This window comes from Mustela nigripes, chromosome 2 (genome assembly GCF_022355385.1).
Source record: "Mustela nigripes isolate SB6536 chromosome 2, MUSNIG.SB6536, whole genome shotgun sequence".
In the NCBI taxonomy this organism is placed as follows: domain Eukaryota; kingdom Metazoa; phylum Chordata; class Mammalia; order Carnivora; family Mustelidae; genus Mustela; species Mustela nigripes.
Window position 1 is genome coordinate 95,837,246 of NC_081558.1, and position 22,982 is coordinate 95,860,227.

At 43.5% G+C, this 22,982-nt stretch overlaps 1 protein-coding gene and 1 long non-coding RNA gene across 7 annotated transcripts in view; one reads left to right on the forward strand and one right to left on the reverse strand.

The window, feature by feature from the left end:
- The window catches only part of LOC132011840 (uncharacterized), a 79,466-nt gene extending 61,139 nt beyond the window's left edge, over positions 1 to 18,327 (forward strand). The window contains exons 2-3 of the long non-coding RNA XR_009402446.1: positions 13,649 to 13,749; positions 18,037 to 18,327. This is a non-coding gene — a long non-coding RNA (uncharacterized LOC132011840). The remainder of the gene's footprint in view (positions 1 to 13,648; positions 13,750 to 18,036) is intronic.
- Positions 1 to 22,982, reverse strand: part of NMNAT3 (nicotinamide nucleotide adenylyltransferase 3) — a 125,042-nt gene that overhangs the window by 62,312 nt on the left and 39,748 nt on the right. For 4 of the 6 annotated variants that reach the window (XM_059391033.1, XM_059391037.1, XM_059391034.1 and 1 more), the window contains exon 2: positions 10,067 to 10,216. In XM_059391033.1, the coding sequence (XP_059247016.1) occupies positions 10,067 to 10,175 (109 nt within the window). In that variant the 5' untranslated portion in view covers positions 10,176 to 10,216. Of the gene's footprint in view, positions 1 to 10,066; positions 10,217 to 22,982 lie in introns of those variants that run through there. The other 2 variants (XM_059391036.1, XM_059391035.1) reach the window with 2 other exon arrangements.

Here is a 22,982-nt window from a genome sequence, read left to right on the forward strand (position 1 = left end):
GTCATTTCCTGACTTGTTGATTTTAGCCATTCTGACTGGTGTGAGGTGATATCTCATTGTGGTTTTGATTTGTATTTCCCTGATGCCGAGTGATATGGAGCACTTTTTCATGTGTCTGTTGGCCATCTGGATGTCTTCTTTGCAGAAATGTCTGTTCATGTCCTCTGCCCATTTCTTGATTGGATTATTTGTTCTTTGGGTGTTGAGTTTGCTAAGTTCTTTATAGATTTTGGACACTAGTCCTTTATCTGATATGTCGTTTGCAAATATCTTCTCCCATTCTGTCAGTTGTCTTTTGATTTTGTTAACTGTTTCCTTTGCTGTGCAAAAGCTTTTGATCTTGATGAAATCCCAATAGTTCATTTTTTCCCTTGCTTCCCTTGCCTTTGGCGATGTTCCTAGGAAGATGTTGCTGCAGCTGAGGTCGAAGAGGTTGCTGCCTGTGTTCTCCTCAAGGATTTTGATGGATTCCTTTCGCACATTGAGGTCCTTCATCCATTTTGAGTCTATTTTTGTGTGTGGTGTAAGGACATGGTCCAATTTCATTTTTCTGCATGTGGCTGTCCAATTTTCCCAGCACCATTTATTGAAGAGGCTGTCTTTTTTCCATTGGACATTCTTTCCTGCTTTGTCGAAGATTAGTTGACTGTAGAGTTGAAGGTCTATTTCTGGGCTCTCTATTCTGTTCCATTGATCTATGTGTCTGTTTTTGTGCCAGTACCATGCTGTCTTGATGATGACAGCTTTGCAATAGAGCCTGTAGTCTGGAATTGTGATGCCACCAACTTTGGCTTTCTTTTTCAATATCCCTTTGGCTATTTGAGGTCTTTTCTGGTTCCATATAAATTTTAAAAATGATTTGTTCCATTTCTTTGAAAAAGATGGATGGTACTTTGATGGGAATTGCATTAAATGTGTAGATTGCTTTAGGTAGCATAGACATTTTCACAATATTTATTCTTCCAATCCAAGAGCATGGAACATTTTTCCATTTCTTGGTGTTTTCCTCAATTTCTTTCATGAGTACTTTATAGTTTTCTGAGTATAGATTCTGTGCCTCTTTGGTTAGGTTTATTCCTAGGTATCTTATGGTTTGGGGTGCAATTGTAAATGGGATTGACTCCTTAATTTCTCTTTCTTCTGTCTTGTTGTTGGTGAAGAGAAATGCAACTGATTTCTGTGCATTGATTTTATATCCTGACACTTTACTGAATTCCTGTGTAAGTTCTAGCAGTTTTGGAGTGGAGTCTTTTGGGTTTTCCACATATAGTCTCATATCATCTGCGAAGAGTGATAATTTAACTTCTTCTTTGCCGATTTGGATGCCTTTAATTTCCTTTTGTTGTCTGATTGCTGAGGCTAGGACTTCTAGTACTATGTTGAATAGCAGTGGTGATAATGGACATCCCTGCCGTGTTCCTGACCTTAGCAGAAAAGTCTTCAGTTTTTCTCCATTGAGAAAATATCCATTGATATTTGCGGTGAGTTTTTCATAGATGGGTTTGATGATTTGAGGTATGTGCCCTCTATCCCTACACTTTGAAGAGTTTTGATCAGGAAGGGAGGCTGTACTTTGTCAAATGATTTTTCAGCATCTATTGAGAGTATCATATGGTTCTTGTTCTTTCTTTTATTGATGTGTTGTATCACACTGACTGATTTGGGGGTGTTGAACCAACCTTGCAGCCCTGGAATAAATCCCACTTGGCCGTGGTGAATAATCCTTTTAATGTACTGTTGAATCCTATTGGCTAGTATTTTGGTGAGGATTTTTGCATCTGTGTTCATCAAGGTTATTGGTCTATAGCTCTCTTTTTTGATGGGATCCTTGTCTGGTTTTGGGATCAAGGTGATGCTGGCCTCATAAAATGAGTTTGGAAGTTTTCCTTACATTTCTGTTTTTTGGAACAGTTTCAGGAGAATAGGAATTAGTTCTTTAAATGTTTGGTAGAATTTCCCTGGGAAGCCATCTGGCCCTGGGCTTTTGTTTGTTTGGAGATTTTTAATGACTGTTTCAATCTCCTTACTGGTGATGGGTCGGTTCAGGCTTTCTATTTCTTCCTGGTTCAGTTGTGGTAGTTTATATGTCTCTAGGAATGCATCCATTTCTTCCAGATTGCCAAATTTGTTGGCGTAGAGTTGCTCATAGTATGTTCTTATAATAGTTTGTATTTCTTTGGTGTTAGTTGTGATCTCTCCTCTTTCATTCATGATTTATTTATTTGGGTCCTTTCTCTTTTCTTTTTGATAAGTCTGGCCAGGGGCTTATCAATTTTATTAATTCTTTCAAAGAACCAGCTCCTAGTTTCGTTAATTTGCTCTATTGTTTTTTTTTTTTTTTGTTTGTTTGTTTCTATTTCATTGATTTCTGCTCTGATCTTTATGATTTCTCTTCTCCTGCTGGGCTTAGGGTTTCTTTCTTGTTCTTTCTCCAGCTCCTTTAGGTGTAGGGTTAGTTTGTGTACCTGAGACCTTTCTTGTTTCTTGAGAAAGGCTTGTACTGCTATATATTTTCCTCTCAGGACTGCCTTTGTTGTGTCCCACAGATTTTGAACCGTTGTATTTTCATTATCATTTGTTTCCATGATTTTTTTCAATTCTTCTTTAATGTCCCGGTTGACCCATTCATTCTTTAGAAGGAAGCTGTTTAGTCTCCATTTATTTGGGTTCTTTCCAAACTTCCTCTTGTAGATGAGTTCTAGCTTCAGAGCATTGTGGTCTGAAAATATGCAGGGAATGATCCCAATCTTTTGAAACCGGTTGAGTCCTGATTTAGGACCGAGGATGTGATCTATTCTGGAGAATGTTCCATGTGCACTAGAGAAGAATGTGTATTCTGTTGCTTTGGGATGAAATGTTCTGAATATATCTGTGATGTCCATCTGGTCCAGTGTGTCGTTTAAGGCCTTTATTTCCTTGCTGATCTTTTGCTTGGATGATCTGTCCATTTCAGTGGGGAGAGTGTTAAAGTCCCCTACTATTATTGTATTATTGTTGATGTGTTTCTTTGATTTTGTTATTAATTGGTTTATATAGTTGGCTGCTCCCATGTTGGGGGCATAGATATTTAAAATTGTTAGATATATTTGTTGGACAGACACTTTGAGTATGATATAATGTCCTTCCTCATCTCTTATTATAGTCTTTGGCTTAAAATCTAATTGATCTGATAGAAGGATTGCCACTCCTGCTTTCTTCTGATGTCCATTAGCATGGTAAATTGTTTTCCACCCCCTCACTTTAAATCTGGAGATGTCTTCGGGCTTAAAATGAGTTTCTTGGAGGCAACATATAGATGGGCTTTGTTTTTTTATCCATTCTGATACCCTGTGTCTTTTGACTGGGGCATTTAGCCCATTAACATTCAGGGTAACTATTGAGAGATATGAATTTAGTGCCATTGTATTGCCTATAAGGTGACTGTTACTATATATTGTCTCTGTTCCTTACTGATCTACCACTTGTAGGCTCTCTCTTTGCTTAGAGGACCCCTTTCAATATTTCCTGTAGAGCTGGTTTGGTGTTTTCAAATTCTTTCAGTTTTTGTTTGTCCTGGAAGCTTTTAATCTCTCCTTCTATTTTCAATGATAGCCTAGCTGGATATAGTATTCTTGCCTGCATGTTTTTCTCGTTTAGTGCTTTGAAAATATGCCAGCTCTTTCTGGCCTGCCAGGTCTCTGTGGATAAGTCAGTTGCCAATCTAATATTTTTACCATTGTATGTTACAGACTTCTTTTCCTGGGCTGCTTTTAGGATTTTCTCTTTGTCACTCAGACTTGAAAATTTTACTATTAGGTGATGGAGTGTGGGCCTATTCTTATTAATTTTGAGGGGCGTTCTCTGAACCTCCTGAATTTTGATGCCCGTTCCCTTTGCCATATTGGGGAAATTCTCCTCAATAATTCTCTCCAATATACCTTCTGCTCCCCTCTCTCTTTCTTCTTCTTCTGGAATCCCAATTATTCTAATGTTGTTTTGTCCTATGGTGTCACTTATCTCTCGAATTCTCCCCTCGTGGTCCAGTAGTTGCTTGTCTCTCTTTTGCTCAGCTTCTTTATTCTCTGTCATTTGGTCTTCTATATCACTAATTCTTTCTTCTGCCTCATTTATGCTAGCAGTGAGTGCCTCCATTTTGATTGCACCTCATTAATAGCTGTTTTGATTTCAACTTGGTTAGATTTTAGTTCTTTTATTTCTCCCGAAAGGACTTTTATGTCTCCCAAGAGGGTTTCTCTAATATCTTCCATGCCTTTTTCGAGCCCGGCTAGAACCTTGAGAATTGTCATTCTGAACTCTAGATCTGACATATTATCAATGTCTGTATTAATTAGATCCCTAGCCTTCGGTATTGCCTCTTGTTCTTTTTTTTGTGGTGAATTTTTCCGCCTCGTCATTTTGTCCAGATAAGAGTATATGAAGGAGCAAATAAAATACTAACAGGGTGGCAACAACACTAGGAAAATATGCTTTAACCAAATCAGAAGAGGTCCCAAATCGTGAGGGGGGAGAAAGGGTATAAAAAGAGGTTCAAAAAGAAAGAAAGAAGAAAAAAAAAAGAAAAGAAAAGAATTAAAAAAAAAGAAAATGAATAAAGAAAAATATAAAAAGGAAAAAATATATATATTAGATAAACTAGTTAAAAACATTAAGAAAGAAAAGGGTAAAAGTTAAAAAAAAATTTAGCAGAAGAAGAGAAAAAAAATGAAAAAGAAAAAAATTAACTGCAAGACTAAAAAAAATCAGAGGGAGAAAGCCATGAGTTCCGTGCTTTGCTTTCTCCTACTCTGGAATTCTCCTGCTCTCCTTGGTATTGAAACCGCACTCCTTGGTAGGTGAACTTGGTCCTGGCTGGATTTCTTGTTGATCTTCTGCGGGAGGGGCCTGGTGTAGTGATTCTCAAGTGTCTTTGCCCCAGGCGGAATTGCACCGCCCTTACCAGGGGCCGGGCTGAGTAATCCGCTGGGGTTTGCTTTCAGGAGCTTTTGTTCCCTGAGCGCCTTCCGTGGAGTTCCGGAGGATGGGAATACAAATGGCGGCCTCTGGTCTCCGGCCCAGAGGAGCCGAGAGCCCAGGGCCCCACTCCTCAGTGTGCCCTCAGATAACGGCGCCCAGTTACTCCCGTCTGCCTGACCTCCGGCCACGCTCCGAGCCCACTGAGCCTGTGGTTGGTTCAAGGTAACCCCCGAGCTTACTGTCGGCTCTGTCTCTGTAGCCGGCTTTCCCGTTCCAATACCGGCAAGCTCTGCGACACTCAGGCACCCCCGATCCTTCTGTGACCCTGCGGGACCTGACGCCACGCTGACCCCGCGTGGGCTTCGCCCCGGTTTAGCCTCTGGAGCGATGTCCCTCAGCGGAACAGACTTTTAAAAGTCCCGATTTTGTGCTCCGTTGCTCCGCCGCTTCCAGGGAGCCGGCCCTTCCCCCCGGGGTCTATCTTCCCGTCGCTTTGGATTCACTTCTCCGCCAGTCCTACCTTTCAGAAAGTGATTGATTTTCTGTTTCCAGAATTGCTGTTCTTCTTCTCTTAGATCTGCTGATGGATTTGCAGGTGTTTGCAATCTTTAGGTAAGCTATCTAGCTGATCTCTTGCTAGCTGAAGTAGTCTCAGCCTGCTACTTCTCTGCCATCTTGACTCCTCCCTCCCTATCCCTAATTTCTTAAGACAGGAGCTGAACTCACTGATGTGAGAGCTATTTATCCATCCATCTTTTCCCTTTCCTTTTTCCTTCTCTTTTTCCTTCCCTTTTGCTTTCTCTTCCCTTCTTTCCCTCCTTACCCAATATGGTATTTAGTACTATAAAATTCCCCTAAGTACTGCTTTAGTGACATCCCAAAATTTTTGATATATTGTTTTCATTTCCATTTAGCTCAAAATATTCTTTGGTTTCCATTTGTCTTTCTTTTATAACCCATGGGTTTTTAGACCCGTGTTACTTCATTTTCATATTTGGGGATCTTTTTTTTTTTTTTAAAGATTTTGTTCATTTATTTGACAGAGAGAAATCACAAGTAGATGGAGAGGCAGGCAGAGAGAGAGAGAGAGGGAAGCAGGCTCCCTGCTGAGCAGAGAGCCCGATGCAGGACTCGATCCCAGGACCCTGAGATCATGACCTGAGCCGAAGGCAGCGGCTTAACCCACTGAGCCACCCAGGCGCCCCATATTTGGGGATCTTCCAGAGGTCTTTTTGTTAGTAATTTGTCATTTAATTCTACTGAGGTTTAGGATGCACTTTGTAGGATTTTAATCCTTTTACCTTTATTGAGATTTCTTTTATGGTCCAAAATACGGTCTATCTCGGTAAATATTCTCTATGTCCTTGAAAGGAACATGGATTCTGCTGATGTTTGGTTGAGTGTTCTTTAAATGTCAACTAGGTCAAATTGCTAGATAGTGTCATTCAAGACTTCTACATTCTTAATTATTTTCTGTGTACTTATTCTATCAGTAAGAATTGAAATATCTGACTGTAATTGTAGATTTATCTATTTTTCTTGCAGTTCCATGTTATTAAGTAAAAAAAAGATTCAGGATTATTATTTCTTAAAGAATTGGACTCTTTATCCCTTTTTCATCTGAAATCTATTTTCTCTGATATTACTATAGCCATTTCAGCTTTCTTTTAACTAGTGTCAGCATGGAGTAGTTTTCCATTCTTTTACTTTGAACGTATTTGTGTCTTTATATTTTAACGTATTTCTTGTAGGCATCATATAGTTGTAGTTGGGTGTTGCTTATTTTATCCAATCTGATGGTGTCTGCACTTTAGTAGGAGTTGTTAGACTACAACTGACACTTCTGGGCACCAACCCCCCATGCAACTGAAAATCCACATGTAATGTTTAACTTCCCCCCAACTTAACTAATAGCCTACTGCTGACCAGAAACCTTACTGATAACAAAAAGTTCATTAACACATATGTATTGTATGTATTATAACACATATGTTTTATGTATTATATATCATGTTTTTACTGATACAGAAAGTTCCTTAATACATATGTTGTATGTATTATATACCATGTTCTTATAATAAAGCAAGCTAGAGAAAAGAAGATGTTATGAAGAAAACTGTAAGGAAGAGAAAATACATTTACAGAATTGTACTGTAGTCATAAAAAAAATCTGTGTATAAATGGACCTGTACAGTTCAAATCTGTGCTGTTCAAGGGTCAACTGTACTTTTATTTTGTGATTACTGATATTGTTAGATTTAAGTCTGTCATTTTGTTATTTGCTTTCTATTTGCCCCATCTATTCTTCAGTCCTCTTTCCTTCTTTCCTTTCTTCTTCTAAATTAACTGAGTATATTCGGATTCTATTTTGTCTCCTTTGTAGGCTTCTTAGCTATACCTTTTTTTTAAGTGGCTGTATTAGGGTTTATTTTATATCTATCTACCTGTCTGTCTATGGCACAATCTACCTTAAGGTGATACTATACTACTTCACGTATAAGAATCTTACAATAGTCTTCCATTTTCCCCCTCCCCATGTTTATGACATTGTCATGTGTTTTATGTGTTATATACTTGTCATATATTTTACTTCTACATATGTTATAAACCCCACAATATATTCCTATTATTTTTGTTTGAACAGTCAGTCGTCTTTTAAAGAAGTTTAAGTAATAAGAGAAAAACTTACATAATTGCCCATGTGGTTACCAATGCCTTGTATTCCTATTGTGTAGATCCATATTTACATTTGGTATCATTTCTCTCTGCCTGGAGGATTTTAGCATTTCAGTAGTGAAAGTCTGATGGTAAAATCTTTCAGCTTTTATATAGTTGAAAAAACTTTTTTTTTTTTGCCTTTGTTTCTTCAAGATATATTTTTTGTTGGATATAGAATCCTAGGTTGACAATTTTTTTCTTTCAGTACTTTAAAGATGTTGTTCCACTAAATCCCCTTTTGCTGAATTCAATAATGGGAAATCTGCTGTCCTATTTATTTTTGTTCTGTGGCTGCTTCTAAGATTTATTGTTGGTTTGTGAGAAATTTTAGTATCATTACCTTGGTGTTGTTTTCTTCACATTTCTTACATCTGGCATTTGAGCTACTTGATAGAATCTGTTTTCATCAAATTTGGAAATTTTTTAGTCAGTATTTCTTCAGATATCTTTTCCTGTTCTTCCTCTGTTTTTTCCTTCTAGGATTACAAGTATATCATGATTCTTTTAAGTTGCCCAACATCTCATTTATATTCTTTCTTTTCAGAATTCCATTTTTCCCGCTGTGTTTCATTTTAGATCAATTCTACCGTGCTATCTTTAAGTTCACTAACCTTTTCTTCCGCAATATCTAATCTGTTAATCCTTTCCATTGTATTTTTCATCACCTCTTGTAGTTTTCATGTCTTAGTATTTGAGCTCTTTTTATATTTTCCAGGTCTCTACTTCTGAGCATATGGCGCATAATTATAGTAACTGTTTTAATGCCGTCTGCTAATTCTAACATCTGTGTGAGTTCTGTTTCAGTTTCAATTGATTTTTCTCCTCATTATGGGTATGTGTACAGACTAAATTTTTTGCCACAGAACACCAACTTGCCCTCCAAAAATGTTTCATTTATCCTATCATTACCAATAGATGACAATGTCTATTTCCCTCTCTATCCTGCCACCACTAGATTTTGTCAGTCCTTTAATTTTGCCAATAGCACAGGCTAAAGCTATTTGCTGCTATAACAGATTTTTACTGAGCACTGACTACAACCTGGTGATGGCTGGTGGAATTTCTGTGATGTTCAAGCAGCCATAGTAGCTGCCATCATGGTGCTTATAACTTTGTGGTATTGACCATGTTTTTATTTGTATTTTCACTGATTATCAGTGACACTGAGCATCTTTTCCCAAGTTTATTGGTCACTTATATTTCTCCTTTGGTATACTACTACTAATGTTCACTGGATTGTTTGGATTTTATTTCTTTGTAAGAACTATGTATTTACTAAGGATAGATACCCGCTTTCACTTTTCTAAAGATTTATTTGAGAGAGTGTGTGCACAAGTGAAGGGAGAAACAGGGAAAGAGAATCTCCCCAAGGAGACTCCCCACTAGGTGGGGCTTGATCCCACAACCCATGAAAACATGACCTCAGCTTAAATCAAGAGTCAGATGCTTAACTGACTGAGCCACCCAGGCACCCCCACTTTCATCTTTTGATACAAAGACATTCCCTTTAAAATAAACTAATAGTTGTACATAATTTCTTTGAAGAAATTATTTGCATGTTACCAGAATACTTTTTTTCTATATTAAAAATAAATAGGAATTGATTCTGGTTTAAAAACAATGCCCTTAAAGGCAAATATTTTTGAATACAAAAATACAAAATACATATATGAATACTTAAGGTATACATAAATATATAAATACTTTCATATATATCTGACATCAACATATAAATGATTCACATTCTTTTTAGAAATAATTATGCAAATTCCAAATGCCATTTTACTCTCTTAATAATGAAATGGAAAGTCAGAGATGGAACGTTTCTAGATTAAATATTCCCAGCTGATGAAATATTTCTGGCAAAGCCATGCCATCTGTATTGGAAATGGCCTATATGCAAGATTGTTAATTTGTAATTGTCTAAGATCTATTCAAAGAAAATGTCAAAATTCCCATTATAGCATGTTTGCTTTCCCACTGAAGAACAGCAAGAGTTCTCATGCACACACACAAGAGTAGCAAGGCACATACTACCTCCTTATCTGGCTGCGCAGGAAGCAGATAAATGCTTCCTGGGAGTATCAGGAAGAATGCCCAGAGACACAGTTTCTAGAAAGTGCCCATTGTCTTTTTAGCCTTTGTGGGCAACAAGTGGCAGGGGATACTGGAGCCTGACAAGTTGTCAACTTTATGGCCAGGGATAGGACTTGTCCACATATCACGGGGCTAAGAGGTTAGCTCTCCGAATATGATGGGGGAATGTATGCCACCAGTTATGCTGTGAATTCCTATACTGAGCAGTTTTAATAATGGTGGTGATGACAACAGACAGCAGAACCCTATGAGGCCCAAGCCATCAGTTTATCCATTGGGCCTGGCCCCTCTGACTGACCTGTCTGATGTAGGTGGTCTCTGGCCACTTCAAACAAGCGCAGGTGCATGTTGGTGATGGGATTGAAGGAACCACAGGCCAGGAGCACCACTGGGATTCGGCTCTTCATCTTCTCAGGCACATCTGCACCCGCAGCAGTGGCCACCCTGCCTTCATGGGGACAAAAACTGATGTTAGAGAGCTGGCACCAGACAATTGTCCAGATCAGCGTCCCTAAAGCATATAGAGGCTATTACTTCTCATTTGTAAGGTGACTGAGGGGGCAGTAATAACAGTAACAACATTTACGGAGGCTTTACCGTGGGCCAGGACCTGTGCTCAACACTATGTCACTTAGTGTTGTCACCCCCTTACCTCCCCAAATCCTTTCCACAATCCTGAAAGGTCACCTATCCAGCTCAGGGACCTTAGAAGCTACACAACTGGAATGCAGACAGCCTGATGCAGAGACCATGTTCTTCTTATAAGCTCTATAACCTCCCTGGGCTCTGATAGGTTACCTTGAAATCAAAAGGAGGTATGTAAGACCCCCATATGTCATCTCTGACAGTCCAAGTGAAACTCACTATGTCCCAGAGTAGACTGGTACTTAAAAAAAAAAAAAAAAAAACTTATTTAAAAATACTTTGAGTTTTGCAAGTAGAGTTGCAAAATTTGAGCCAAGAATTCCTATATATCCTTTACCCAGATTCCCCAAATGTTAACATCTTACTACATTTGGTTTATCACTCATTCTCTCTCTCTACACAACACACACACACACACACACACACACACATTTTTACCTATAATTTTTTTTTCAGGTGTCTAAGGGTAAGTTGTAGATGTAATACTTCTTTATCCTTAAGTACTTCAGTATGTGTTTTCTAAGAACAAAGGCATTTTCTTATATAACTACAGAGCAATGACTAAAATCCAGAAATTAAGATTGTTACAGGATGAGTATCTAAGCTACAGATCTTTTCTGATTTTACCTATTGTCCTTTATCTAGGGCAGAAGCATTTTGAGGGTACCGTCCACCTTCCAGTCTCCACCACCTGGGGATTTCAGGGCCACGGTTAGGTTAAAGGAAAGGAATAAACAGCCTGGGCTCTAGGACATGCTGGCATACATGGCTCTCCTGCCTCTGAGATGCTCCCTCCTGGAGCGGTGAGCTCTACTGGAATTAGGCTATATGATGGGGGACAAATCACAGTTCCTCTCTCAGCTGCAGTTTCCTCATATGCAAAATGGGGATAATATGATATCCTCTTACAGGGTTGTTGTGAGGATAAATGAGCTATGTATGAGAAGTCTTACTTTTTATTAAAAGTAAGCATTTAATAAATTACTGTGGCTGTGGCAATGATCATGCCAATAATGAAATGGGTGCTTCAGCTGCTGTCCATGACGAAGAGGAGAGAGGAGGTGGCTCCCAGTGAGCCTCACCCCCTAGTACTCACCTGCAGTCCCTCCCCTTGAGTGTGGGCTGGGCCTACTAACTTGCTTCTACTAAACAGAAGACAGCAAAAGAGTGGGATTTCGCTCCACAGAGGTTACAAAAAGTCTCTGGCTTCCCTTTTGCTTTCTTGTTTGCTCACTTTGATGAAGCCGGCTGTCCTGCTGTGAGATGCCTCATGGGGAGACCCTTGGGGCAAAGAACTGAAAGGGGACCTCTGGTGCCAACAGCCTGTGAGGAATGAAATCCTGCCCATAGCACATTAGTGAACGTGGAAGTGGGCCATTCCCCAATCAAGTCTTTAGATCACACCGAAGGCCTGTGAACATCTTGACTGCAGCCTTGTGAGAGACTCTAAACCAGAAGACCCACTTAAGTAATGTATAGAAATAGTCCCAACTCATAGAAACTATGAGATAATAAATGTGTATTATTTTAACCTGCTAAATTTTGGGTTAATTTGTAAAGCACCAAGGGTAACTAATACAGTGACCTACAGGAAAAATGTGTGGTGGTTCTGACTATAATTCTGCAATGGCAGGGGTAACATGGAGAGTTCTCAGTCACTGGAACCTGGAACTCTCTTTGTACCTAAGGAAACTATTGTAATCTGGCCTTCGTTGTCTGCTTCTCCAGATCCAATGCAGCTGCCTACTTTCAGACTTTTTGTCATGCAAGAAAAGACACCCTCTATCTGTTGAAGTCACTGAAGTTAGGATGCTGGGACTTCTAGTCAAATGCTGCAAAGGCAGGGACTTATGTCCAACCACTGCCTGCCTCAAACTTCAGCAACAGGGGAATACTTGTCAGTGGTTTCTCTGTGAGCTCCTCATGGCTTCCTGCTTCAAGCTTTTGTACATGTTATTTCAGTTTCTTCCAACTGGAATACCCCCCAGCACACCCCAATCTGTTAAGATTCAACTCAGGTGATCATTTGTGACTTCAATCACTATTTCTTGACTGCCTACTAGGTGCCTGTATCAGTTAGGGATGCATTTGGCTACAAGTCCCAGAAGCCTAAAACTTTAAGGGCTTAAACACACAGAGGTTATTTGTTTCTTGCATGACAAGAAGTCTAAGTAGGCAGCCGCCATTAGGTCACTGGCTCAACAAGGACCTGCAGTTCTCTCAGTTTTTCCCTCATGGTCACAAGATCGCTGCTGTGGCTACAGCCATCTTGAATGTGATCAAGGAAAGAAAGAGCAAAGAGCTACTCAGGTTATAGCTCTTAATCAAAAATACAGCCTCTCCAGTGGGAATCAGCAAAGAAAAGGGAATTGGAAATAGGATTAGCTAATGCACGGCATCTGCCATAGACTTGGGGATACAATGGCTATGGAGCTGGCTGCTGAGCTGGCTCTTCTGACAGCTAGCTGGGGTCGGGGAATTTATGACTTACCTTCCATAAACCATAGACCCCATTCTTTTGTAAAAACCTGCTCTTGTGCCTTTCCCACCCACCAGACAATAAGCCCACTAAGAACAGGAATGGTGTTTCCTTCATCTCTGGCTCCCACCTTCAAGCACAGCACCTGGCCCCGAGGAGGGCTCAGTGAAGATTGCAAAGGGTGGTGGCTAGCTGTAGAGGGAAACTGGGTCCTGGCAGGGGGAAGGCCTAATGCACTTCCTAATGTAGAGACGTTATTCTGGATGTATTCTGAGGTACAGCATGTAGGTAAAAAGAACTTCCAACCTAAGCTGGCTACAGTTTCTTCAATCTTCCTTGAAGGCAGCAGTAACACCCCCAACTGCGGCAGAAGAAAGCAGTCTGCAAGCTACTGCTGCTAGCTTCTTCCTGGGGAAGGTGGGTGGTTTAATGAGATATTATTTGTAGAGTGTGCTTAGCTATTCACAAAAGCAGCCTTGTGATGACTGTATCTGGAGAGGCTGGCTGATATACAAACTATTATGAAGCCTTTCAAAATTCTATTTCGTTTTGTCAAAATATAATTTTTTAGAGCTTCTAAAACACATAACGGCAGCATCTCAGGTAACCTGGGGTTTTGATTGTTTTTTTTCAAAAGTTCCCAGAAACTATAAATTAGATCATTTGTTTGAATGGTGGCATCAACAGCAATGGAGTGTGATGTTGGGGAGAAGTATCAATGATATTTAATGTGTCTGTCTTTTCTTTCCTTGCCAGCAGTGCACCGAGCCACAATGCTCCAGAGTGACTGCGCCTGTTGGGGCCACGGCTGGGGTGGGAAGAGGCACTGAGTGTGGGTTCCCAGGCTCAGGAACAAGGTTGGTGCTCCTGCCTCACTTGTGTACTCTAACCTGTGTCAACTAAACCTGCTCCCACGCCCAAATCCAATGAAACACAATGACAGCCTTAGAAAGGACTCACTCCAGGGGCCACTAGGAGAATAAACCAGGTTCTGATTTGCGTGCTGGTCTCCTCAGACATGAGGGCACATGAAGGCCATAAAGTGAGTCACCTGCCCTGCCACCAAGTAGTATCTAGTGAGGTGAAGCAAGGGCAGGACGACGTTGGCGATCGATGGTTCTCATCAAGAAGCATTTTTTTAAAAAAATTATTTTTGAGAGAGAGCAAGCACAAGTGGGGGGAGGGGTGGAAGGAGAGGCAGGCTCCCCCGCTGAGCAGGGAGCCCGATGCGGGGCTCCCTCCCAGGACCCTGAGATCACAGACCTGAGCTGAAGGCAGACGCCTAACCAACTGAGTCACCCAGGCACCCTCATCAATAAGCAGAGTGAGCAGTAACTGCTGCTGAAGAACTTAAGCTGAGAAGGAGGCATGCGTGATCTTCTTGGAATTTCTCATTAAAACGAAGAGACAAGGCGAACAGCTTCCACCTGGGGCCACAGACTCCTCTCCAGATATAGACCTCATCTGGCTTCACAGCCACCCCAACAGCATGTCACCCCACTCTTCGAAGACAGCACACTGTGTCCCTTCTCCCCACTTCTGCAGACGCAGTTCCGGCTACCTCAAACACCCTCCTCCTCATCCCTGCCTTCAAGCTGTTCTCCTTGGAGTGCTTACCCAACCCCCCAGCCCCTCACCAGGCTATACATACCCAGGACCCGCTTTATCACTTTCTACTTCCAGCCACCACAGAGCTGCCATTGCTTCGTCCCCATCATGCTCTCCCCCAAGCAGAAGGTGAACTCCTACGGGGTGGCTTCTCATTCACATGGGTCCCCTCACCTCCTGCACTGTGCCTAGCACACAGGTGTTCAGGAAATGTGGAGAATGAATGAGAGAATGAGGGATGGTCTCCAACTGAGCATCGTCCTTTGCAAGCGGCTACCTCACTTCTTTGGTTCTGTCCCAAACAGTCCTGGACTGGGCCTGCCGCAGATATAAACTGACCTTTCTGGCTTCCAAGAGGCACTTCGGACCCCAAGACCCCACTCCACTTCAGACTGAAATCCAAGAAGACATTCCTGCCCTGGTGCACCATGGTCCATGGCAGGATCCCATCGGCCTGGATACGCCAACTTCCCGCCCACTGACACCAAGGGCATCCCTCTGCTCTGGAGAGCTGGAGGCTAGCAGTCGCTGCCCTGACAGGCACAGGCTGTGTAGATGTGGTTAAATTCAGGACCACATATAGGGAGGTTAGACTGGATTATGCAGATGGGCCCAGTTTTATCATGAGGGTCCTAGTGAGGAGGAGGAAAGGAGGCTCAGACACCAAAAGATGCAAGGGTCCAAGTGACCATCAGGAGGTAAGAGGCTATGCTGCCGACTTTGACAGATGACGGGGTGAGGAACCAAGCGGTGCAAGTGGCCTCTAGGAGCTGGAACTGGCAAAAGGAAACAGATCCTCCCCTAGAACCTTCAGAAAGAATGCAACCCTGTGGACCCCTTGGTTTCAGGCTTCTGACTTGTAGAATGGTAAGAAAATAAAACTGTTGTTTTCAACTGGTCATTCAGGGCAATCTGTTACAGTAGCCATAGGAAACAAATACACTCCCCGATGTGGGCGCAGGCTCTCTACAGTGACCTCAAGCAGGGGCAGGGAAGGTGAAGGAACTGAACCAGTGACGAGTGTCCTGACGGGTGTGTTGGACCAGAGCGGCAGAGGCCCAGAAATCACCCAGGGTGGGGTGATGGACTAAAAGCTCACTGATGTGGCTGTGTGTGGGTGACTCAGGATCCAGGCTGCATAGGGTATAAAGATCCCACAGCCCTTAGGGGGTCTCCAGAGACTTGATTTCATTCCATAGGGAATGAGGAACCTCAGAAGGATTTTGAATGGGGATGGGACTTACTCCTACTTCTGTTTCAGGAACAGCTCTCAAGTGCTCCCAGGAGAGTGCATCCAAGGCCCAAGGCAGCTCCTGCCCAGATCCTGCTGCCTGGGGAAGGGCAGGTGCTTTCCCAGCTCACCTGAGGACAGCCTTTCCTACTGCCTACATTTCACTTTAATCACCAGGTAATGTGATGCCAGCCAATGGCCCGCATGCACCAAATTCTAACTAAGTGTGCACCCTTCGGCCCATTTGTCACAGGCCGTCGCAGAGACACAGGAAGGAAAGGCGAGCCAGGAAGGTTAAGTGCCATCACCGCAGATGTAATGTGCTAATGCTCATCGCTCGGAAGGCAGTCAATTTACCTTTCCCTGCGGTGAGCGCCTCTAACAGGACCTGGCCCTTCAGAAAGGGGCTGAAAACATCCCTGTTTATTATAGACATAAAGCGGATGGCTTCAGGCAGAATGGAAATGGATTCTACAAACATCTTTCATTACACAGACCTCTTGACCGGACTCCTCATCTTAAAGAAAACAAGAGATGCGGTTTGTATTTCTGGGGTTGACGAGCACATTTTTCAGGACCCAGGGAAATCATTTCCATCTGCACAAGTATGTCAACTTCTCCAGGGCAATCAACCTTCACGCGAACTCTGGGCACTTTTTCTTTTCAACTTTGCCGGATTCACCTGCTGTTGCTATGGGCACACAGTGCTGCTAGGAACAAAAGCTGAGCGAGCCTTCATTGTCAGTGTGAGGCTCCTCCGTCAGCCACCTCTCCACGGACACAAACATGCCAATTAAGCACTCGTCCTAATTACAAGACTCCCAGGAAAGCAGGCAGCCTGGCTCTTCGGTTGGGAAAACTTTCAAAAGATGTGAAGAAGGCACAAGGAATGGAATGAGGTCTCTTGCAGGCCCACGCTCAGGAGCTGGGATGCATTTCGACTGGTGCAGGAAAGTGGAAGGGAGTCACAGCTACAGGCTTGCCGAGTGAAAGGCGATGCATTGTGTTCCAACTTTACACACATCAGGCTGATTCTTGAAACCTGCCTGGAAGGAAAGGGTCTGTGCCTGCATTCTGGTCAAGAACCTCATCAACTGGGGCACCTGGGTGGTGCCTCTGCCTTCAGCTCAGGTCATGATCCCAAGGTCCTGGGATCGAACCCCACATCGGGTTCTCTGCTCAGTGGGGGGAGCCTGCTTCCTCCTCTCTCTATCTCTCTCTCTCTGCCTACTTGTGATCTGACTGTCAAATAAATAAAATCTTAAAAAAAAAAAAAAAAAGAAAAAACCTCATCAACTTGTCTGAGCCTCAGTGAGCCCCAGGGAAGATGGAGATAAATCACATACCACGTAGGGCTGTCATGGAGCTTACCAGAGCTGACCCACCAACCACAATGCTTGGTCCATAGGGGGTTCTCCAAAAATATTAGCTCTGCTTTCCTTTCATTATGTTTTTATTTACTTATTTTTTAAGAGTTTATTTATTTGACAGAAAGAGAGCATAAGTAGGCAGAGAGGCAGGTAGAGAGAGAGGAAGAAGCAGGCTCCCTGCTGAGCAGAGAGCCTGATGCTGGACTCGATCCCAGGACCCTGAGATCATAACCTGAGCTGAAGACAGAGGCTTAACCACTGAGCCACCCAGGCGCCCCTCCTTTCAATTATGTTTAAAGCAGAGCTCACCATCCCCACCTCCACCTGCTTTTTCTCTGTTTTTGCAGTCACCCACGATCAAAACCTGACAGCCTTAGGGCTGCCTTAGCATCCACCTGCCTGTTAGGCATCTCTTCCTGACTGGCCTGGCCCAGGAGATGTGCCCACAGAAGCGAGCTCCCGAGGAAGGCCGTCCCCACACACCACTGCTCTAGTCTTCTACCCAGCTTCAACCCTAACAACTCAGCACTGAGCGTCACTTGTCCCTGAAGCTAAGACTTGATTGTGAGAAACAGGTAGTGTAATGTCATGCTGGTAGAAATAACATCTGATGCTGAATATGCTCCAGATCACAGCTGACTTGCCACCTTGGAACAAAGAAGGTAGAAGAGACCGGGGAGACTATGAGAAGTGCTTGGCATCTCCTGTGAGCAGTGCCAAGTAGCAGATAATTAAAATCACAACCTACCAGCAACTGTGCTAGTGCCTCAGAGGTATATGGCTAAATAAAACCTGGCCCCTGTGCTCCAGAAGATTATAGTCCGGCAGGAAGAACAAACCACTAGGCTCCCAGGTGGGACAGAGTTTGCTGGGAACTTCCCACTACCCACTCTGCCTTTCTCTTTAGTAACAGAGTCTCTGTCTTTTGCTGGCAGGTAACTATATTCCCCAGTCTCGGTGGCAGGGGAAAGCTGTCCACGTGCCGAAGGTCTGGCCAAAGATCTATGAACAGAAGTGCTGCGTGATACTTCCAGAACCTCCGTGAAATGGGAAAATCCTGCCCTTCTCCTCTGCACTCCTGCTGACTACAATGTGATGGCTGGAATATGGCAGACTCCCAGTCTGACAGAGAATAAGCCAAGAGAAAGCCAGGACCTTAATGACTCTGGAGTGGCCATACCAGGCCCAGACTGCCTACCTTCAGCCTTCTTTTTCCTGGGGGAGAAATAATCTTGTAAGTCACCATTATTTTCTATTTTTCCATTATATGTGGTGAAACCCAGTTCTAACTGATATACTGATCTTTAATGAATGTTTACTGAACTAGTGTATAAAGGAATGAAAAAGTGTGTAAACTTTGAGAACTGTCTACTGCCCCAGTTAAACCTGTTTTATATGCAGAAACTCAAATGGATATTGTTTGAAAGGGAAAATATACCTAAGGAAAAAAATCTATCATAACTTAATTTTTTATATGAATTTTTCATGGGAGGGAAAAATCCTTACTCAGGACTCTAGAAGGCTGAAATGTGTAGCAGTGAATCTGCTTTTCTGGAGATCACAAAAACCAGACTCTGTCCTATCTCCTTCCCCCCAAAACAGATTCATTATGGTGTGCTGTTGCACTCTGCTTTGAGTGGGCATTTGCCATATGGCTTGGCAGTTTAATGGTTTTCTGATCCTTGACAAAAATGAAGCACAATCATTTTGCAAGGAGTCTGCGTTCCTAGATGGGTCTTTTCCAAATAACAGCTGTGCCTCAAAATTGAGTTACTCAAATTGCAATTTGTGGACACAATACTCAAACATTTACAAGTGAGCAAAACCTCAAATCACTTGGGCTATTTCCAGGCTTCGGAGTTTATGAAGTTTTTAGCAGTGTTATGAGTGTGCAGCTGTCAACAAACTCAAGCCAAAGTCTCCAAACCACCAGCCCCGGCAGGCAGTAGAGATGGCCTACTTAGCAGCAGGACGTGTGCCGCCGGCCACAAACCCTCAGGAATGAGAGAACACAAGGGTAGGAAGCTTCACACTAAAGCCCACAGACCAGATCCCTCTGCCTTTCTCTCTACTCCCTACCATGCTGTACAGATGATAGCAAATCTATAGCTCGAGCCCTGACCTTGCTTGTGGGCCCCTACAGCTCCAGGGATGACCACCTGGCACTGGCTTGATCACCAGCCACATAAACATGGATTCAAAGCCGAGTAGCAACACTTCGGAACTGAGTGACCTTGAGTTTATCAGTCAGGAGAGTCCAGATGAGATACACTAACAATTCCCAAATCTCAGGAGCTTTAAACAATAAAGGTCTGTTTTATGTTCCTATTACACGTGCATTCCATGCTAGTTGAGGCTCTGTTCTGTACCATCTTTTCCCCTCAATCCAGGACTCCAGCCGATGAGCAGTCACTACCTGGAATATGGTGTCTGTAGCAGAAGGAAACAAAATGGGCTCCAGAAGGACTGCTGCCAGCAACTGTACCGTATGGTTGGCTCACACTGGCACATGTCACTTCCAACAACCCTGCCCAACTTCACCAAGTTAGAAAATATAATTGACTCTAGCTCTCCACCTTCAGGACACAGAAATATTTGGGAATAGCCTTGTGCCTACTACCATCAACCAACTACTCGAGCCTCAATGACCTATCTGGAAAATGGAGATAATGACACCTCCTCAGATTGTTCTAAAGGTTCATCAGAATTGACCCATGCAGAGTACTCAAAACAGTGCCTGGCCCACAGGAGGTTCTCCAGAAACACCAGCTCCTTTCCTTGCCTTCAAAACAGAAATCATTTCCCACTCCTTCTTCAGGCTGCCCAAACCCCTTGTCTGCAAAAAGTTCCACGCTCTTTCTAGTCACTTTCAATCAAAACATGCCAGTTAGCTAGGACATCTCTTCATCCCTCATCATGTCCTCCAATACAATGAACCTCCAAGTATGGCCAATATTCCGTGAGGTCTTCACTTCCCATCACTACTGAGACCCACCTTGCTATTGGATTTCATTATCTTCTTGAATAAGTTAGGATTTTTAAAAATCGCAGATGAGAGAAACAAGCTCTGGTCATTCTAGTTCCCCTCCATGGCCACCAAAGGCAAAGCAGTAAAGGGGCATGGAATCATGGGAAGGCTACCAGGCCATCACACAGAGTAAAGGATGAGCTGAACATGAGGTCTCAGGGTGGACAAGGGACAGGGCAGGGCCACGGTCTCAGCCTGGTCGGAGTCCCATGGTACAGACATGGTCAGTGGGACTCACGCCAATGTACAGTGTTGTTCCTAGAGAGGAGCTGTTGATGTGGGCTGGACAGACCCTTAGCCACCCCCACTGATCGCTTCCACATGTGGTGAGAGAAACTCTGGAATCCTCCCCCCACCCCAATCCAATCTTTTCTCAATATGCTAAACGGATTAATAGTCCTTAAGTTTGGGTTAAGTCACTGAAACTACTTTGACAAACTACTTTTGACAAAATACTGAGGGTCTGCCATGCATCAGACACTGTTAAAAACCTGGGGCTTCATGCCAAGCCAGTGATGAATCTTCAGCAATTTGTTTTCCATTGGCATTTGGCTGCTCAGCCATATCCTTCATGTGACATGAGACCTTTGGAGATTTTAGTACCACTCCACCTCTAATTGTTTTCCGACCTATTCCCTACATGTGCTCCCTGTCCTTCCCAAGCTCAGACCACCTGCTGTTCTCTGCTGGGTCTTATGAGTGTTCCCACTCCTTGGGCTTCTGTTTATGCCACTTCCTAGAGCTAGGTGGTCTCTTTCATGCCAGCTCTCCCACACAGCTTCCCCAGCAGCCCCTAGAAGTCACTGTTCCATCCTCTGACCTCTTAAAGGTGATACTCTGTATTATTGAGTCTCTCCTCTTTTCTTGCCTAACAGATTATAAATCCCTGAGGGCAGGGATCCCATGGGGTCTAATGCAGAGTGGAATGCAAATAAGGAATATTCACTTTATTCCCTGGGGACAAGGTAGAAGTGAAAAGCAGATCCAAATGAGAGCCAGAGAGCACTGGTCACTCCCTGGCATGGTCTAGGCCAAAGCACCTCCATTCTTGCCTCCAATATCCAACACTTGCTGGCTTTTCCTGTTCGTTTTACCCGATGCAAATTTCTGTCCCCCTATCTGGGGCATCAGCTCCCTTCTGGACTTGAATTTTGCTCTTACCCCATATTGTGTCTGCTGCCTTGGCTGGGCTGCACCCAGAATCCTCGCTGGCACCTTAGAGCCATCACCTGATTCCTCTCTCCATTCCCTGCCTCTGCCCCTACCCAATACAGGGTATATGTCTAGGGCCCTGCTCCAGCCCAGCAGCAGGCAATGAACCACAGTGAGTGTTGGGAAAAGCAGTCCCACACCCTCTACAGACCAGGGAGATTCCCTGTATGGCAGAAAAACACAGAGTTGTCCATAACTGTGGCAGGGGATCACACCATAGCCCTTCTAGTGCTCAGAGAACAAAACTGGCAGCCATCTGGGCTCTTCTCTCTCCCTTGCCTCGGCAGCCTGTCAGTTCCACCTCTGCAGTATCTTTGTAATCCGTCTCTCAAACTCCGCAGTCCCTGCCTTGGATTGGGGCTCATTATTTCTCAGTTGGACCTGAGTAAGCCCTTACCTGTCCCCAGTGTCACCCCCTAGGCCCATCTCTGCTAGCTGCTCAAGGGATCTTTTGGCATGCACATATGGTTTCCTGCTTCCCCCATCACCCAATCACATTGTGGGTAATGACACTCCTCAGTGTGGCATCTGTGTGCCTTACGGTCTGGCCATGCCTGTTCCGTCAGCCTCCTCCCTTCCTCCCAAACCCCTCCCCCGGGCTGCTCCATCTAACCGCTTTCCAACCTGTCTTAAGTCCCCTTCGGTGCAATTTTAAGACCAGCCCTGAAATCAAATACAAAAATTCTAACAAGACAACTTTGTTTAGCTTGCTTGTTCATTCACTAAAAGAGAAAATAAGCTGCCCCTTAAAATAAGCTTGCCACTATCAAGTTCGTCAGGGCAGTAGGAGCTGACAGGAAGATCCCAAAATGCCTAGAAAGGTAGGAAGCTGGCCAGGCTCTCCATGAAGGCAGAAGAGACCAGTGGAGGCCCAGTGAGCCACAGCAGAGGACAAAGGTAGGAGTCTTGCTGCTCAAAGATAGGTGTTCACTTGGGAATTTCACCGGGCACAACACAACCAGGTCCAGAGCAATCCTTTCCCATTTCACATAACAGAACTTCCTCCAGAAATTATAAGCCAAGCAGCTCATCTTCCCTTCTTTATTGGGCTATAAGCAGACTGCTATAGTCCTGAGCGGGTAACTGCAAATCTGGGCAGTGATCTATGAAATCAGAACAGACCTGGGTTTGGGCATGTGATTAATTAAAAATTTTAACCAACTTCATCCCATGTATATTTAATGTTATGCATAAGTGCTTTTGGGCTGGCTGGAAATCAGTACCAAAGAGTGGGCAGTTCATAGAAACACCTGCAGTCCCTGTGATTCCGAAACAAACAAACCTTCTTTTGTTTCTTCTCTTGGTTGCTGCTTCAGAATCCACTAGCAGGACTGGCAGATCATTCTCTGCCCACGTCCCCCCACTGAAGCCCAAGCATTTCTCCTGCACACAAGAGTATGTGTGCTCAGACCATGAAGGGCATACTTCCTCTGGCCTTGAACTGAGGCTGCCTGTGCCTGCAACTGAGGGACCTCTGGAACGGAAAACGGTTGGCATTTATAAGCTCTGCAGCCTTCACAAGCCCTTCAGTCTCCCAGAAAATGAGGATAACCCAAGCTCATCCATGGAGGCCATGAAGATGACCTGAAGAGACACATTAGGACTTCATCTCCTACACTGCATTCAGAGGAGGGGGAAACT